General features: G+C 33.8%; 1 protein-coding gene across 11 annotated transcripts in view; it reads right to left on the bottom strand.

Annotated features, from left to right (window-relative positions):
* Positions 1-18,954, bottom strand: part of Rapgef6 (Rap guanine nucleotide exchange factor 6) — a 214,313-nt gene that overhangs the window by 159,844 nt on the left and 35,515 nt on the right. For 10 of the 11 annotated variants that reach the window (XR_013439379.1, XR_013439380.1, XM_040271793.2 and 7 more), the window contains exons 2-4: positions 14,549-14,619; positions 12,520-12,576; positions 2,459-2,542 (exon numbers count right to left, since the gene is read on the bottom strand). Coding sequence is in view for 9 of the 11 variants with exons in the window: in XM_040271793.2 (XP_040127727.2) it covers positions 2,459-2,542; positions 12,520-12,576; positions 14,549-14,619 (212 nt within the window). In the remaining 2 variants the exon portion in view is untranslated. Of the gene's footprint in view, positions 1-2,458; positions 2,543-12,519; positions 12,577-14,548; positions 14,620-18,954 lie in introns of those variants that run through there. The other variant, XM_040271792.2, reaches the window with a different exon arrangement.

The following is an 18,954-nucleotide window of genomic DNA, read 5'->3' as shown; positions in this document are numbered from 1 at the left end:
GGAGGTTTGTTGGGCTGGTCCCCAGCTTTGGAGCCCTTCTATATCTTGAGGCAAAGAGCTGTAGTGGTGAGGTTCTGCTTGCATCTACTGTTCAGCATACCCTCCTCACCAGCCTGGATAAGATTACTATGGACCAGCTCTGGCCCAGGGCAATCCAGTGAACTTCACCATCTGCTGGTTTGCAGCTAGCATATTCACCAGCCAAATCTGAATTTCAGTCATGGGAAGGGGTGCCCCTTTCAATTTATCCCTTTCTTGGGAATTCTCCCTCAGTTGTGGGATATTCTCCTTTCTCGTTCTTAGTAGCTATTATGGTTTAGATGTAAGGTGTTAGGACAGTGCATTAACCCCCTTGAATGGATTAACTGGGTAATAACCGGAGGCAGGCAGGATGTGGCTAGAGGAGGTGGGTCGCTGAGGTATATATTTTGTCCCTGAAACTATAGTAATCAAATAGATAAGCTGAGCTTACTCTATCTTTGCTTACTTGTGCCATATCCTGAATTGCTTTCTTTCTCCACATCTTTTCTCCATGATATTTTGCCTTACCTTAGGTTCTGAGTAATACAGTCAACTGTCTAATGACCGAGACCTCTGAAACCATGCACAAAATCTTCCTCCTTTATCAGGTCTTTTGGTCACAGTAATGAAAAAGCTGACTAAAACAGTAACGGATCTCTTCAGGGGTTAAGAATTCTTTAAATAAAACTGTCCCTGTAAGTAAAATGGCTATATTTCTATAAACTAAAATATTATTACTCCTACTTTTAGTACTAGGTAGTGATCATATTTTGTGGGTATCATAATGATCACATCCCACTGACATTATGCTATAATAATATTAACAAAACCTCTAAATTATTTTATTATAATATGCCAACATGATTCTAGGTAGTTTCTCTGTATTAACTCATTAATCCTAATAATCATCCTAGATATAACAAATATTTCGTACATACAAAAAACCTGACCTAGAATTGTTCTTTAATATAGAGATTAAACAAATTTGTATGTTTCTTATGAAGTTCATGATGACTATATTAATGCATACCATGACTTTGTCTTTTAAAACCTTACGCATTCCTATTCATTACTTTAAAAAGTTAAACATCACTGTCTTAATCACAAACTAATAGTGAATTATTGTAGCTGAATGATGGTACAAAGTCTTCACAAAAATTTTTCTACCGTTTGTAACAGCAAGAGAGAAAATATTCAAAAGAAAAATAATATCCAAAAACATAATTGCAAGCAATATCAACCTGGCTTATTCTGTCTTAATGGCTAATTTAACACAAATCCATTAATGGCAGTTTCATGAATATAGAGGAAAATAATAACAGCCAAAGATTTAAATAACAAAGAACTAATATATAATTTATTTGCAAAAATAGTCAACCATATATTTTATTCTACCAGTCAAAAAGCAAAGATTTTATATCAATAAAGTCAGCAATATAAAGTTTCAGAACTCAAGACATGACTTTCAAAATGCATCTAAACTGACATTTTCCATACTCTGACAATTAAATTTAATAGCTATACACTAAATTCAGTTAGCTGCAACTGCAAGTCTTATTTTAAAAGCTTAAATCTCTTTTCAATATTATGGGAAATGTCATTGAAAAAATTACATTTCTATGTCACCAAAGCATAATTTGAGGCTTAAAAATCTGAAGAACTGCTAAAAGACCAAAATCCCTAAGAATACTGTAACTGACCATCTAATTATCCTTATCCTCTTTGATTTAATAATTATGATGAGCAATTTCTTTTAATAGGTAGGCACTGCTGTCAGAAATTTAAATAGATGAGTTCATTTATTTCTTAGCACTAGCCAATGAAATAGATGCTGTTACTGCCTCATTTTACAAATGAGCAAACTGAGGTACAGAGATTAAGCAATTTGCTCAAGAAGTGGTAGAGTATGTAGCTCTAGAGTGTAAACCCTTACAGACTTCTGTTGGGTTTAGAGTAGTAGAGCTTGCTAAAGCCTCATGACAATACTCATCCAGGTTCTACTATTATTATTATCCTTGTTTCACAGACAAGAAAACTAATATTTGTTCAGTCACATAATATGAAGTGACAAAATTAGGATTTTAATCTAGTCTGCTTTATTCCACAAATAATTTCTTATCTACTACAATATACTGTTTCTCAATAATCAATAATATTATAAATCCAAATGCCAAGCTAAATCAGATCAAATCCCACACAAAACTACGGATCAAACAGGAAGTGGATACAATGTCACAGTGTAAGCTTTAAGAAGTATGAAATTTCAGTCAATTCCTGTCAGATTACTTCTGATAACAAGAGACATAGATGTAAAAAAAAAAATGTTATCATCCACTGAGAGAAAATAAACACTTTACACAAAGTAGTTTAATACAAGAGACAAATCAACTACAATGTTAACTTTACCTTATACACTAAGAAGTTAATGTAAACTTACCTGCAAGGAGGCAAAACCATGGAGTCTTTGACAAGTACAGATCCAGAAAGCAGGATATACCAACATCTGGCAATAGTTTCTGAGCTGTTTAAATAAACAAGTAAATAAATACACACACTCACTTATATATGGATTCAATATGAAATACACAACATGGAATATATCCTGATAATATTGCAAAAATCATTATAAAAACTATGTAACAATACTTGGAAACATGGGAAATTTTGAGCGTGGTCTAGGGTCTTGTAAAAACTGCATTTATATGGGGAAAAAAAGCAGATAATTCTTAACAGAACACTTATCTGTAATAATAGAAAATGAAAGTGAAAACACATTTAAAACACTTTCAGAAAAATCCTCACAAATTAGCATGTTACCAAGGGGTGTGATAAAAATTATGTTTATTTATTTTTTAGTGATACTGACAATCATTACCAACACAAACTTTGTTCAAAACAATAGCGTACTATACAGTGCAAGCCATAAAAATGTTATATCCTTTATTCTCACAATTATTCCTGAGGAATTCACCACTGAGAAATTATTATTTCTGTATAATATAATTTTAAATAAATTAGTTTTTCTATTTAACTGTTTTCTAATTTTCCCATTATCTATGCAATAGAAATTATTTTTAAAATCCAGCAAAAGAAAAAAATATACAGAACATAATCATAGCAGTAATCTAAACATCTCGTACTGTTTGGATAACTAAACTGGTATTATGAATAGTTTTATAATCATGGTACAATTAATATGACAGGCTATCATACAACCATTATAAAATAGAGATACATTAAAATAGAATTGTATATAAAGCACCAAAGAACATATGCATATGATAAACAAAATATGAATACATACAAAAGAAATAACAAAAAACAGCATGGAAGAATTGGGATTAAGGGTGAATTACTATTATTATTATTATTATTAACTTTCAGATGGAAAGACCTGTTCAAAAGTATGTGTAGCAACCAGTTCTCAAGAATGTGGGGAGGGAAGGTAAAGGAAGGAATGCTGTCCTCCAGGGGAAATTCAGCAACTGATACATTCTACTGTTTTATATATTTCATTTTACATTGGAAAATATTCTCTCACAAATATGTTACTTCCAGGAGGAAATAGGGAAGACTAAGGACATCAGATGTTGAAAATCTACATATGGAAAACAAAATAATACTTTTAAAGACAAAAGCTATTCACAAGTAATTATATTTATAATATACATGATTTAAAATTTCATATAGCTTCACAGTTGAATGAGTTTCTATTAATCTGACTGAAATAATCCTAATTTAAAGTCAATTAAAAGCCAGGGTGGTGGCTCACGCTTGTAATCCCAGTGGTTCAGAAGGCTGAGACCCTAAGCAACTCAGTGAGACCCTTTCTCTAAACAAAATATAATAAAGAGGTGGGGATGTATCTCAGTGGTTAAGCTCCCCTGGGTGTAATCCCCAGTACCAAAATAAATAAAGCCAATTAAAGCCGTATTAAAGAATTTGTGCTTTATGATATTAAATATTTTTCTAAGTCATAAAACCACGAAGCATAACTAATGCTTTATATGCAATTCAATTATGTTTACCAAATGCTCTAATTTTTCAGATTTCCCGATTTAGCACTCACTTGAAAGAAGTGAATACTAAAATGTTATGTTGGATAAATCCTAATATAATATTGGCTAAATCCCCAAACTACCTTTGTTCAAGTCATACTCATTAGCCAGAAACAGTAATGAAAGCACTTAAAAGAGCATCACATACTTTAAGAAAAACATTTCTCCTTCCTGTTATCATGAATTTTTACAATAAAACTCACAGCCACAATAATTTCTAGACAAGATCTTACCTATGCCTAAGATAAAAAAACACCAACCACTCAAAGAAAAACATTGTTAAGAAGTCTTTATATCAATCACCACAAAAACCTAGGTCTCCCTTGTTATCCTTCATCTGCAAGTATCTAACCTGCCTAATCCTAAATGGACTAGTTTCTGATTAGTCTTTCTCCTAACCTTTTCATAGTCCTAAAACTCATCCACTAAGTCTATGAAAAATATTTTTTATTTTCAATGTGTTCTTAATATTTCCGGAGGACACTACTTCCTTTACAATCATTTAAAACTGGTGAATGTTTTCCATTACACAGTACTCCTACCACTAGCCTAGAGATAGGACAATCTCTTCTCTCTATTAATCAGTTTGAAACAATTGTTTTCCTCTCCTAACAACGCCCTGATGAATCGTAGATCATCATATCATTCCGAACATTCACTGTCCTTCTCTAATGCAACCTGTTAAGAACACCAAGATCCTCTCATTTCTTGTAGATTTTAATTCTTGACTTTTAAATACCAAATTTCACTGCATAATTGTCCCCACAGCATAACTGTTACATCCCATTTTTATTCAAAGCAAAAACCAGCTTATAACTTTTCTTCCACAATTATTCATGGTATAATTTTGTTCATCATGCCTCTTAAAAGATAAATAAAGCAGCAGTGTACCCACCAGTGGCATACAGATGCGTTTTTGTCTTCTTGTGCACTGCAAGACACAAACTTAGAATTCTCAGCACAGGCCCATTGACGCTAATTTTGGAAAACCTAGCACTGCAGTACTAACGTATGAGTGGTGCTGGGGACTGCTTGTGAGGTAAGGAAAACAGTGAGGTTAGTCCATAATTTTTGGACACAGAAGACTAAATTGTCACAAAGAATGATGTGTGGTTGATTTGGACTATTCAATTTTAATGAATGTTCAAGTATTCAGTGCATTCTAATACTGCACCAAAGACAGCTTATTAATAAATACTTTTTATTTATTTATTTATTTAGGTTGTTCACAACATTACAAAGCTCTTGACATATCATATTTCATACATTAGATTCAAGTGGGTTATGAACTCCCAATTTTTACAACAAATGCAGATTGCAGAATCACGTCGGTTACACATCCACAATCTGACATAATGCCCTATTAGTAACTGTTGTATTCTGCTACCTTTCCTATCCCCTACTATCCCCCCTCCCCTTCCCTCACATCTTCTCTCTCTACCCCACTACTGTAATTCATTTCTCTCCTTGTTTATTTTCCCATTCCTCTCACAACCTCTTATATGTAATTTTGTATAGCAATGAGGGTCTCCCTTCATTTCCATGCAATTTCCCTTTTCTCTCCCTTTCCCTCCCATCTCATGTCTCTGTTTAATGTTAATCTTTTCTTCCTGCTCTTCCTCCCTGCTCTGTTCATAGTTGCTCTCATTATATCAAAGAAGACATTTGGTATTTGTTTTTTAGAGATTGGCTAGCTTCACTAAGCATAATCTGCTCTAGTGCCATCCATTTCCCTGCAAATTCTATGATTTTTTCATTTTTTATTGCTGGGTAGTACTCCATTGTGTATAGATGCCACATTTTTTTTATCCATTCATCTACTGAAGGGCATCTGGGTTGGTTCCACAGTCTAGCTATTGTGAATTGTGCTACTATGAACATCGATGTGGCAATATCCCTGTAGTATGCTCTTTTAAGGTCTTCAGGGAATAGTCCGAGAAGGGCAATAGCTGGGTCAAATGGTGGTTCCATTCCCAGCTTTCCCAGGAATCTCCATACTGCTTTCCAAATTGGCTGCACCAATTTGCAGTCCCACCAACAATGTACAAGTGTACCCTTTTCTCCACATCCTCGCCAGCACTTCTTGTTGTTTGACTTCATAGTGGCTGCCAATCTTACTGGAGTGAGATGGTATCTAAGGGTGGTTTTGATTTGCATTTCTCTGACTGCTAGAGATGGTGAACATTTTTTCATGTACTTGTTGATTGATTGTATGTCCTCCTCTGAGAAGTGTCTGTTCAGGTCCTTGGCCCATTTGTTGATTGGGCTGTTTGTTATCTTATTGTCTAATTTTTTGAGTTCTTTGTATACTCTGGATATTAGGGCTCTATCTGAAGTGTGAGGAGTAAAAATTTGTTCCCAGGATGTAGGCTCCCTATTTACCTCTCTTATTGTTTCTCTTGCTGAGAAAAAACTTTTTAGTTTAAGTAAGTCCCATTTGTTGATTCTTGTTATTAACTCTTGTGCTATGGGTGTCCTATTAAGGAATTTGGAGCCCGACCCCACAATATGTAGATCGGAGCCAACTTTTTCTTCTAACAGACGCAGAGTCTCTGATTTGATATCAAGCTCCTTGATCCATTTAGAGTTAACTTTTGTGCATGGCGAGAGAAAGGGATTCAGTTTCATTTTTTTGCATATGGATTTCCAGTTTTCCCAACACCATTTGTTGAAGATGCTATCCTTCCTCCATTGCATGCTTTTAGCCCCTTTATCAAATATAAGATAGTTGTAACTTTGTGGATTAGTCTCTGTGTCCTCTATTCTATACCATTGGTCCACCCGCCTGTTTTGGTACCAGTACCATGATGTTTTTGTCACTATTGCTCTGTAATATAGTTTGAAATCTGGTATCGCTATACCGCCTGATTCACACTTCCTGCTTAGAATTGCTTTTACTATTCTGGGTCTTTTATTTTTCCATATGAATTTCCATTTGCTTTATCTATTTCTACAAGAAATGCCGTTGGGATTTTGATTGGCATTGCATTAAACCTATAGAGAACTTTTGGTAATATAGCCATTTTGATAATGTTAGTCCTGCCTATCCATGAACAGGGTATATTTTTCCATCTTCTAAGATCTTCTTCTACTTCTCTCTTTAGGGTTCTGTAGTTTTCATTATATAAATCTTTCACCTCTTTTGTTAGGTTGATTCCCATACTTTTTAATTAATACTAGCACAATTTTTTTAGAAAGCTTCTTGTAAATGTTATACACCATTTTTTTAACCAAAAAATTTGGCATAAAAATCTGTGATGATTATGTGTTGAAATATGGTAAGCATTCTAACATTGTTTCTGTCTTTCCGAAATGACAGCCTCTTAATCACTTCATCTCTTCTTTAAAGATCTTATCCTCTACTTTACTTCAGGCAATCACTTCCATGGCCAAACACAAGAAATCTTGCATTAGCAGTAACTATAAGACTTTCATAATCAGAAGGCTCAAGCATCCCACTGGATTCCTTCTAGTTGATTCTAACATCCAGACTTCCATAATCAATCTCATATTTCTTTTCTATTCCCCTTTGTACCTTTCATGTTAAGTTACTACTATCACTTCTTTGGAAAAACTCCCTTGATTCTCCCTACTTTCCTTTTATGTATTTAGTGAGCTAAATAAATCCAACTTTTTACCTACTCCAGTTCTATACCACAGCAGAACATAGTGGATTAAAAACAAAAACCAAAAAACAATCATAACCATCATAGCCAGGTACACACCTATAATCCCAACTACTGGGAAGGCTGAAACAGGAGTATACCAAGTTCAAGGCCCACATAAGCAACTCAGTGGGATACTGTCTCAAAAAAAATAAATAAATAAAAAAGGCTGGCGATATAGGTCAGTGGTAGAGTACTCCTGTGTTCAATCACCAGTACCACAAACAAAATTACAACCATCACAAATTTCAAATGGGCTCTTAAAGTTGCCTAGCAACCATAATATGTTTCTGAACACATCCATTATCCTAATCTCTTCAAATAACAATCTCTTCTTCCTTATCTCAACTCTTGATTCCTATTTCACTGAGAAAGTAGAAATTATTAGAAGAAAAGTATATATCATTTAGTATTCTCAACTGCATCCAAGATGTTTGTACTCTGCATGTCAAACAAAACAAAATTCTAAATACTTCCTAAGGGGACACAGTATTTCTGTAACTTTTCATACAATGTCTGGCATTCAATTAAAATTACCATCCTCAGCCAGGTACAGTGCTGCACGCCTATAATCCCAGTGGCTGGGGAGGCTGAGGCATTGATCACAAGTTCAAAGAAAGCCTCAGCAAAAGCAAGGCACTAAGCAATTCAGTGAGACCCAATCTCTAAATAAAAATACAAACTAGGGCTGGGGGTGTGGCTCAGTGGTTGAGTGCCCCTGAGTTCAATCCCTGCTATACCACTAAAATTAAAAAATAATAATAATAAAAACTACCATCATCACTAAGAATGGGATCAAAAAATTTAGAGCCAATAGTAAAAAAAGAAGTTAGTTTATCTAATACATTCAGGAAAACAGATAAGATAGAGAACTTGACCTAAGCACTGAGATCTGCAGTAACAAAAAACAAGAATTCACAAAACAGAAATAAGTTAGCAAGAATAGAGTAACAGAAAAAGAACAGCAAATACAGAAAAAAAAAAGTGTAAAGAAAATAAAGGACAGAATTAAAGAAAAAGAAAATAATCAATAATAAAAAAGTATTGGAAAGATTTTTTCAAAATTGATAAAGCTACTAAATCAAAGAATCAAGAAGTTCTATAAACCAACCCCAAAACAAAATAAATACAAAGAAAATCATATTTAGGAATAATAGATACATCTAACTAAGCAAAAAGAAAAAAATTCTAGTGGTGGCACATGCCTGTAATTCTAGTGACTCAGGAGGTGAGACCACTCTCAGCAACTTAGTGAAGTCCTAACCAATTTATGCAGATCCTGTCTCAAAATAAACCATAAAAGGAAGTCATGTACAACTAATTAAAACAAATTTTAAAAATAAAAAAAAGGAAAAAGGGCTGGGATTGTGCCTCAATGGTTAAGTGTCCCTGGATTCACACCCCCATACCAAAGTTTAAAAAATAAATGAATAAATAAAATCCAGAGGTAGAAACAAAAACATGTTACCTGCAAAGGAATAATGTTACTGAGTCCTCAAATACACAGAACCCAGAACATGTCTTAAATGTATTAAAAGAAAAAAACAAAAACAAAATTGCAATGCTAGAATTCTGTCTGCAGTAAAAATATCTGTCTAAAACATTCTTGTGAAAAATTAAATGAAAGAATATACAAATCACAGACTGAAAGATAATATTTATAAAAACATGGGTTCTCTCTTGAATGATTTAGATTTAATGCTACTCAACCTCCCAGCTGTCCAAAAGGTTTTTATGTGTATATATGTGTGTGGAAATTGATGAATTGATTTTAAAATTGAAGAGTAAAATACTAATTAAGACAATCTTCAAGAATAGCATACAAAATACATGCTACCAAATGTCAACATATACCACAGTAATTAATAATGGCATCAGATAGACAAATGGACCGAGATAAACAAACACACACACACACACACACACACACACACACACACACACACACACACCACTTAGTTTAAAACAATGTGGATGCTCTACACAGTGATGCAGACATGTAATCCCAGCTATTTGGGAGGCTGAAACAGGAGGATTCCTGTTTGGGACCAGCCTCAACAACACTCAAATAAATAAAAAAGGCAAAGGATGTAACTCAGTGGAAGAGAGTTCCAGGGCCCACACCAGTAAAACTAAGCAAAACAAAAAAACCCACCCAAACAAAAATTCCATTAAAGTTCAACAGGGAGGGCTGGGGATGTGGCTCAGGCGGTAGCGCGCCCGTCTGGCATGCGTGCGGCCCAGGTTCGATCCTCAGCACCACATACCAACAAAGATGTTGTGTCCGCCGAGAACTAGAAAATAAATATTAAAAATTCTCTCTCTCTCTCTCTCTCCTCTCTCACTCTCTCTTTAAAAAAAAAAATAATAAAGTTCAACAGGGATATTTTTCAATATATGATGTTGGGTCAACTGGACATCCACAGAGATATATAATAAACTGTGACAATGATAAAATCCGAATTTTACTCAAAATTTAAATTATATATTATTGAACTTCCTACTTTCCTAAACTTTTTGGAAGAAATCAGGAGTGATAATAACAACTGTCATTTTTGATAATACATTAAAATGTGTCAAATTAAAAAAACCACATAACCTAGTACAATAAGCAATATTTTCCAAATGACTAAGACATAGTGTTATAAAATCAAACCTGGGTAAATAATTAAAGTACATGACAGATCAATGATTTATAATGCAATGGAGTACCAAACATTCACTGATAAAGTCAGATTCCATACTGCAACTAACCTGTAAGAAACTTAACAAATTTTGGTATTATATCAAAGAAGAATATCCAAATTATTTGAAAATAATATGCTTATTATTAATAAGCTAATAAAATGCTTATTCTCTTCTGTTTCAGCTGGGATTGCATTTCTATACCACTGTGTGGAGCATCTACTTTGTTCTAAACTAAGTGACTGTATGTGTGCATGTCTTTCTAGTTTATTTTGTTTACTGGTCCATTTGTCTGTTATTGTTTTACATAAGTATAAAAACTTTTTACTTGATTTAAAAAAATATATCATAGTAGATTGAATGCAGACAACTATGAGAATCTGTCAACCACATATTAGATTTGCAAAAATGTAAATGGACTATTATCCTTAGCTATTTGTATTTTTCATTTTGAGACAAGGTCTAGCTAGGTTGCTTAGGGCCTCACTAAATTGCTGAGGCTTGAACTTGCAATCTTCCTGCCTCAGCCTCTTGAATAGTTGGGATTACAACAGTGCACCGCCACACCTGACTTATTACTTTAAAATAAACATTTTTAAAATTAAGAGAAATGAGTTTGGAATTTACACTCTGCACTGCCAACAAAAATAATTTCCAAAATGAACTGTAAAATTAATTTTGAGAGAAAAAACATAAAAACTTTTAAAGGAAACCTAAAGATTATCTTCACAATTTTAAGAGAAAGATTTGACTTTTTAAACAGGACATGAAAAGCACTAATCACAAAGAGACAAACTAACAAATTTAGGAATTTCTCTTCCTCAGAAGATGCCATTAAAAGAGTGAAGTATTTATAATAAGTATATCCAACAGAAGATTTTGATTCAGAATTAATAAAGAATATTTACATACAATAGAAACATGACAGATAACTCAAATGAAAAAAAAAATGGTCAAAAACTTCCACCAGGATCTCCTACCAGAGGCTATCCAAATATCCAATAAAAACATTAAAATCATTCATCATCATTAGTAAATAAGGAGATGTAAAATACAATCACGAGATAATGTAACAATCAACAGAATGATTAAATTAGAAACAACCAAACAAAAAAACAAAACAAAAAAAAAACCCTGACAATTTCAAGAGCTGTCAAAGATGTGAAATAACCAAAACTTGTACTACACACAGCTAATGTCTACTGTAATTGAATCAACTATTTTAGAAAAATGTCAGAATTTCCTAAAATTGAACATGGAAATTTCTAGGATTCTATTCCTAAGAATGTGCCTAACAAGAATAAGTACATAAGAGCATAAAAAGATGAGCAAAGTCTACAGAAACTTTACTATTCACAATAGTAAAACATTGAAAGTTACCCAAATATCTACTAATAGTGGCATGGATAAATGTTATTCTCACACAAATGTACACTGCATAGCAGTGAAAAAGAACAAATGCAAAACATTAAAAACCTAGGGCAGATATCTGCTAAGTAATAAAAGACTGACCAAAAGACTACCCATAAGTTCAAAAAAGAGGTAAAAGTAATCTATGGTGATTGAAGTTACACTGTGGTAAATGTTCCTAAAGAAAGCTGATGAAGGGGAGGGGAGGGGGGATAGTTGAGGATAGGAAAGGTAGCAGAATACAACAGTTACTAATATGGTATTATGTAACAATGTTGATGTGTAACCAATGTGATTCTACAATCTGTATTTGGGGTAAAAATGGGAGTTCATAACCCACTTGAATCTAATGTATGAAATATGATATGTCAAGAGCTTTGTAATGTTTTGAACAACCAATTAAAAAAAAAAGTTTTATCTTCCAAAAAAAAAAAAAGAAAGCTGATGAAAAGGTGGTATCTTCTATATTTTCATTAGTAACAGTAGTTACCCAGGTGTATATATTTATTAAAATTTGCTGCACTGGACACTTTGCATTCTATATATGTTATACTTCATTGTTTCTGATTATATTTCAATTTGATCTATGGCAATTATTTCAGAATCAAATGAATTTCAATACTAACAATCAACATTTAAACATAAAAGTCACTGATTTATAGTAATTGTGGAATACTTACCAAAAAAGAATCTGGTTGCCACTGTACTTTTCATAGCGTGCTCTTGCAGACATTAATCTAATATATTTTTTAAAAAGTAAAAATTGTTTAAAATAGATTTTATTATAACAACACCAACAGAAAATAATCATATTACTAAATTTTCCCTAAGAGTTTAAATATATATAATATAGTAATATTTTATAAGAGCAACTAGATAATATTAATTGGCATTAACCATAATATTCTTACACACATTATAAAACCTGTCAATTCATACTGAATAAATATTATGAAAAATTAGACCATTGTTTGGTTCACTACTATATCCTCAGTTTAAAGAACAGTAATTATTAGCATAGGCAATGCACATATAAAAAAAATTGTTAAACACATTTACATTTAAAAAATACTTTTAATATTACTAACTCCTGTTTTTCATTTGTATTCTTTCTACCTGATATACTTATTTGATATAGATTAACACCTCAATTATGTTATATAGAAAAAAGAATAAATTAGAAATAATCTGGTCCATAATCAGAAAAACATCCAGAAAAGTAGTCAGATAAATAGGTCATGAAGAAAAATGTTTACGTAAAATGTTATACAAAATTGCAAGAGTGTTTTACAGTTCTTTTACAGTAAAAGTTGTACAAATATAATCATAGTGATGTAAGATAAACAGGTAGATAGCCCAAACTGCAGGAAAAAACGAGGTTCAGAAAAGTTGATGCTGTCTTCTTCAAAGGATTTTTGCCAAATCAAGTGCCTTGCTTCTTTCACTTTAATACAAGATATCATGATCATCTTAAGCATTTGGTATAACAAATACTAATACAAACTCCAAAAAGAAAACAGTTTTATTTTCACTAACTAGTACATACCAAGCACTATGCTTTTCTTTAGATTCTTACTCTCATTTAATCTTCAGAACACTGTAATGAAGACACTTTTATTTATTTTTATTTTTAAAAATTTTTTTGGAATATTTTTTAGTTGTAGTTGGACACAACACCTTCATTTATTTATGTGGTGCTGAGGATTGAACCCAGAGCCTCACACATGCTAGGCAAGCACTCTACCACTGAGCCACAATCCCAGGCCCCTACACTTTTATTATCTCTACTTTTGGGAAACTAAACTGCAGCCTAAAAGCCTTGGTCAAGGCTCTATTGCTCAGGAAAAAATAAAAATTCCTGCTGGGCAAGGTGGCATATGCCTGTAATCCCAGAGGCTGAGGAGGCTGAGGCGGGAGGATTTTGAGTTCAAAGACAACCTTAGCAAAAGTAGGGGCTAAGCAACTCAGAGACCCTGTCTCTAAAAGTATAAAAAAGGGTTGCACATGTGGCTCAGTGGGATTAAGCGTTCCTGGGTTCAATCCCCACTACCAAAAACAAGGGGCAAATTCTTAGGCTAGGGGTATGGTTCTAAGATGTGCGAGGCCTTGGATTCAATCCCCAACATAACTAAAAAAGTAAGAGGAGAAGGAGGGGGGAGGGGAAAAAGGGGGGAGGTGGAGAGTCAAGGAGAAGAGGATGGAGAGAATGGAGAAGAGGAAGGAGTAGGAGGAGAAGAAATGTAAATTTCCATGACTACCCAACAAATGTCAAATGACTTGGCCCCTATAACCACCATCCAAACTCATTTTCTACAATTCTCCACCTCTCTTTTCTCTCTGTGTTCCAGCTACCAAAGCCCTCTTTCTTGGCTTAGCTTCCTTCTGTCATTCAGGTCTCTATTTAAAAAATTACTTCTTTTGAGAGGTCTTCACTGACCACCTAAATTCAAGTAGCTACTCGGTTTATTTCACATCACTGTGCTTTATTATATTCATAGTACTTATAATTCCTGGATATTATATACAGTTTTTATAGTGTTTTCCCACAACCCCCAAATCCCAACCCACCAATACAAAAACCAAAGGAAAGTAGGGATCTAATCTATATTGTATATGTCAAGTACTTAAAACAGTATGAGAAATAGAAAAGGTGATTAAATGAATGAATAACTGCATGGCACATGCTCTTAAACACAACACCACACTTACCTAAGCTGATGCTCCCTGAGATTTGACAATATTTCCATTCCATGAAGATAAGAATAAATAGTATTTAAATCCTGTGGAACAGAAAGGAATTTATTTTTCACATATACTATTTAAAACATAATGGCACCAAACAATTCTGATTTTAAGCACACACATAATTATCACAGAGCTGTTAACTATGGAAGAGACAGAATGGTAAAAGACCTGAATAAGAAAAAGGTCCCTCAAAAAGAAAAAAAAAAAAAAAAGAAAGAGCTCCCTCTATTTGCACAGGAACAACTCCTCAACACAAACACATCAAAAGCCAAATACACATTATTTAATACAAAAATATATGAACTCATTATTTCCAAGTAGAGGTAACCTTTTCAGTGACAACTATTTGTAAACAGTTATCTCATCCTCGTTAATTTTTTTTGTTTTCTCTAGATTATATAATCTCAATATTTGCAGATTCCATCTCTAAGCAGCTTAGCTGACAACCCCTTTTTAAGACCCACATTATTCGTATTCCATTAAAATATGACTTTCTAAAGACTATCTCTTTCTAAAGAGAATGAATGAATAAATGAATGGCACATAAAAGTTGTATAATCTACCACTAAATGAAATTATATACAATGGACATTGTTCACTCTTTGAAAGAGATAGGGAATCTTTCTTTAGCCCTCACTCAGATAACCAGGAGTAAAAACCAAAAGTATCCAGGACAACACAATATAACATCAACTAAGAGCAACAATACAGCAGAGTAAGAATGAGAGAGCAGGATTGGGGATGCAGCTCAGTGGCCAAGTGCTTGCCTAGCAAGCACCAAGCCCTGGGTTCAATCCCCAGTACCAGCACAACAAAAAATAAATAAAACCCAACAAAAAGGGTAATTTGCTTTTAAAAATAAATAAACAAACAGATTAAAAAGGAAAAAAAAACCCAACAACAAATAACATGAGACATGAGAGTAGTAGATATTCCTGGAAAGGAGTATTTTACCACTGACATTATTTAAGATTACTGAGCTTAAATTCTGCACATAAAATGTACCTTTTTAATCCGTTATGAGAATAATGCTCTTATATAAGGGTAGACCATTCCCAAACACTGCCACCCAAATTTTGATATGCAACTTGCCAATTATCAGATGACAATAAAGAAGAAAAGAAACTAAGATAAGCTTTCCAGTAGGTTATTAAGTCAACTAGCAAAGACTAGTGTCACAAATAAATACACTTAAAATATGCAGGAGTGATGATCCTTATCATACCTTTTTAATATGTGTGGACCCTGCAGCAGAAAGCAAATGGATCCTAAAAAATGACTATCGTAGATTTAATCAAATTCCAGCCCTAATTGCATATGTAATCTCAGACAAAATATTGTTACTGAAGCTAGGCAATCCTCAAGTAGTGCTGATTTGGTGAATGCATCCTTTTCCATTCCAATTATAATTTAAGATCAGAAAGTGTGTGTTTATGTGGGGCAATTCTAAATTATATTTGCTTAAAGCTATTTTAATTCTCCCACTCTGCTACACCATAGTCTGCAGATATCTACACCTCATGATCTATTACACAGATGACATCATATTGATTGGAGAGAATTAACAAAATAATAATCCACAGGTGGTTGATACTCCAGAGTACTAGGTAATACACATATGCTCCAGAAGTAGGGAGATAAACATTATGAAGATTTACAGACCTGCCACTTAAGTTTTTTAGGGGTGGTTAGGGGCACTTCTGGACATTCCCTACAAAGCAAAAGACCAACTGTTACAACTTCAGCTTTAGGTCAAGATGTAATAAGAAGAGATAAACTTAGTATCCACTTAAAACTACTAAAAGTAAACACAAATATAGGAAAAAAACATTTTTCAATAGATAGGGTATTAAGAACCAAAGAACAGTGGCATCTGAAAGGGAATAAACAAATGAAGTGATACAAATGATTACTCCATCTCATTACCTGGTAGTATCTTGAGTTGAGAAAAAGCTGGACCCAGGAAGTAGAAGTGACTAAAATTTGCAGAGCAGGAAGGAGATGCATAGGGAGCTACATTCAAAATGTGTTCCAGAAACCTACAGAAGATTCTCTTGAGTCTTGACAAAGTATGGATCATGGCATGCATGTGAAGAAATATTTGAAGTCAGGTTAAAAAGGAAAGTACCTAAAAGGACTGAAGCAGTAGTCTTCATTGAGGACTGATTTTGTCATTGCTGAATGACATTTAGCAATGTCTGGAGACATTTCAGGTTATTGCTATTGGTGCTACTGGTGGTGGTAGAGTGCTACTGGCATCAAGTAGAGAGAAACTAAAGATGTTGCTAAACACCTTATAACGCACAGAACAGAATTATCTGGGCCAAAATGTTGAGGCTAACCTCAACACCCTGGGTAAGAGGGAACAAGATCCACAATGTACACAGAAACAGGGACAGTTCATGTTCTCACCATACAAGTCTTCAAGATCTCCTAATTCACAGCACATTTAATGGCGTACTTAGAAGGCTTTGGACTCGATTTTGGGACAAAATGAATGAGAAATCAAGTGCTATCCTGGTGCTATATAACATTATAACATAGCTCAAATATGTGATCTAAGCCGGGTGCAGTGACACACGCCTGTAATCCTGGAAGCTCAGGAAGCTGAGGCAGGAGGATCACGAATTTGAAGCCACCCTCAGCAACTTAGTGAGACACTTAGCAACTCAGCAACATCCTAAATAAAATACAAAAAGGACTGGGAATGTGGCCCAGTGGTTAAGCACCTCTAGGTTCAATCCCCAGTACCAGAAGGGGGGTGGGGGAATCCAAAAGCTTGTTTCCAAGTTACTTAAAGGTGCCACAAACAGTTTCAAACTATTTTCAAGTTACTTAAATGAGTCCTAGAACAAACCTCAAGACTATTTGTAGGAATACAAAAATACCTGGCACATACAAAATTCATAGTTTCTGGTACCCAATCAACTATTACTAGACATGGGAAGAAAACTGAAACAAATTCTGAAAAGGAAAACAAATCAAAACTGACTAAATCATCACATGCACAATAGAATTTGTTGAAAAAGACATTTTAAAGTGCGTTATGTGTATATATGTGTGTATATATATATGTATATATCCTATGTGTTCAAGATAATACAAAAGAATAAGCATATAAGAATATACTTAAAAATTAACTACCAAAGATAAAAAAACAATGTATGAGATAAAAAAAAATACACGGGATAAGACTAACAACACAGTAGACATTAGAGAAGAAAAGACTTATAAATTGAAAGACAGCAATAGAAATTAAAGAGGAAAAAATTTAAAAGAGACCAAAATAAAAACCAGCTGGAGAGCACATGCCCCAGTAAGCCACTGGATAATTACAGTAATGCTATGAGAAAGGGAGAACAGAAAAAAAAAAAAATTTTTGAAGAATCATGGAAAAATATTCCACATTTGAAGAAAACACTTAATTCACATACCCAAGAAGCTCAACAAACCTCAATCACAAGAAATAAAATAACCCCAAAATACATTATTAGAAAATTGCTTAAAAAGAGGAATAAAGAGAAATTTGTAAAAGCAGCCAGAGAAAGAAAACAAATTACAAAATGAGGAACAAGAATTAATATTACAACAGACTTGTCAGAAACAATGCAATCTAAAAAACACTGAAGTAACATCTTCAAAGTCCCAAACAGAGGACAGGGAAGAACACAAAACAAAAAAACCTATAGACCTAAAATTCTATTTCTAGTCAAAATACCTTTCAAAAACCAAGGCAAAATATTTTTCAGATTAACAAAATCTGAACCAATTAATCACCAGCAGACCTGCTCTTTAAAAAATAAAGTTAAAAGTGTTCATGAGGTGGAAGATAACACCAGATGAAAATCTAGTGGGTCACATATTGCTTCATTATTGGGATACAATCTAGGAAATGTGTCCTTAGGTAATCTCATTGTGCAAACATCATTGAGTATACTTACATAAATTAAGATGGCTATGATGTCACTAGGCCATATAATTTTACGGGAAAACCTTTGTATATGTGATCAACTGATGCACAAGTCTTTAATGTGGTGCTTGAACAAATTTAAAAGATAACTGATTAAAAAAAAAGTAAAGAGAGAGTGAGAGAGGAGAGAGAGAGAATTTTTAACATTTATTTTTCAGTTCTCGGCGGACACAACATCTTTGTTGGTATGTGGTGCTGAGGATCGAACCCGGGCCGCACGCATGCCAGGCGAGCGCGCTACCGCTTGAGCCACATCCCCAGCCCCGATAACTGATTACTTAAAGCAACAACATATTACAAGGTTTATAACATGTAGAACTGAAACGTCCCTCTAAAGTCAGGAGGTAAATATGGAGGCATACTGTGTGTAAGATTCTTACACAATATATAAGTTAGTGTA

Source organism: Ictidomys tridecemlineatus, chromosome 1 (genome assembly GCF_052094955.1).
Source record: "Ictidomys tridecemlineatus isolate mIctTri1 chromosome 1, mIctTri1.hap1, whole genome shotgun sequence".
NCBI lineage: Eukaryota > Metazoa > Chordata > Mammalia > Rodentia > Sciuridae > Ictidomys > Ictidomys tridecemlineatus.
Note: the sequence above shows the minus strand (reverse complement) of the source record. Positions and strands in the feature narration are given on the sequence as shown.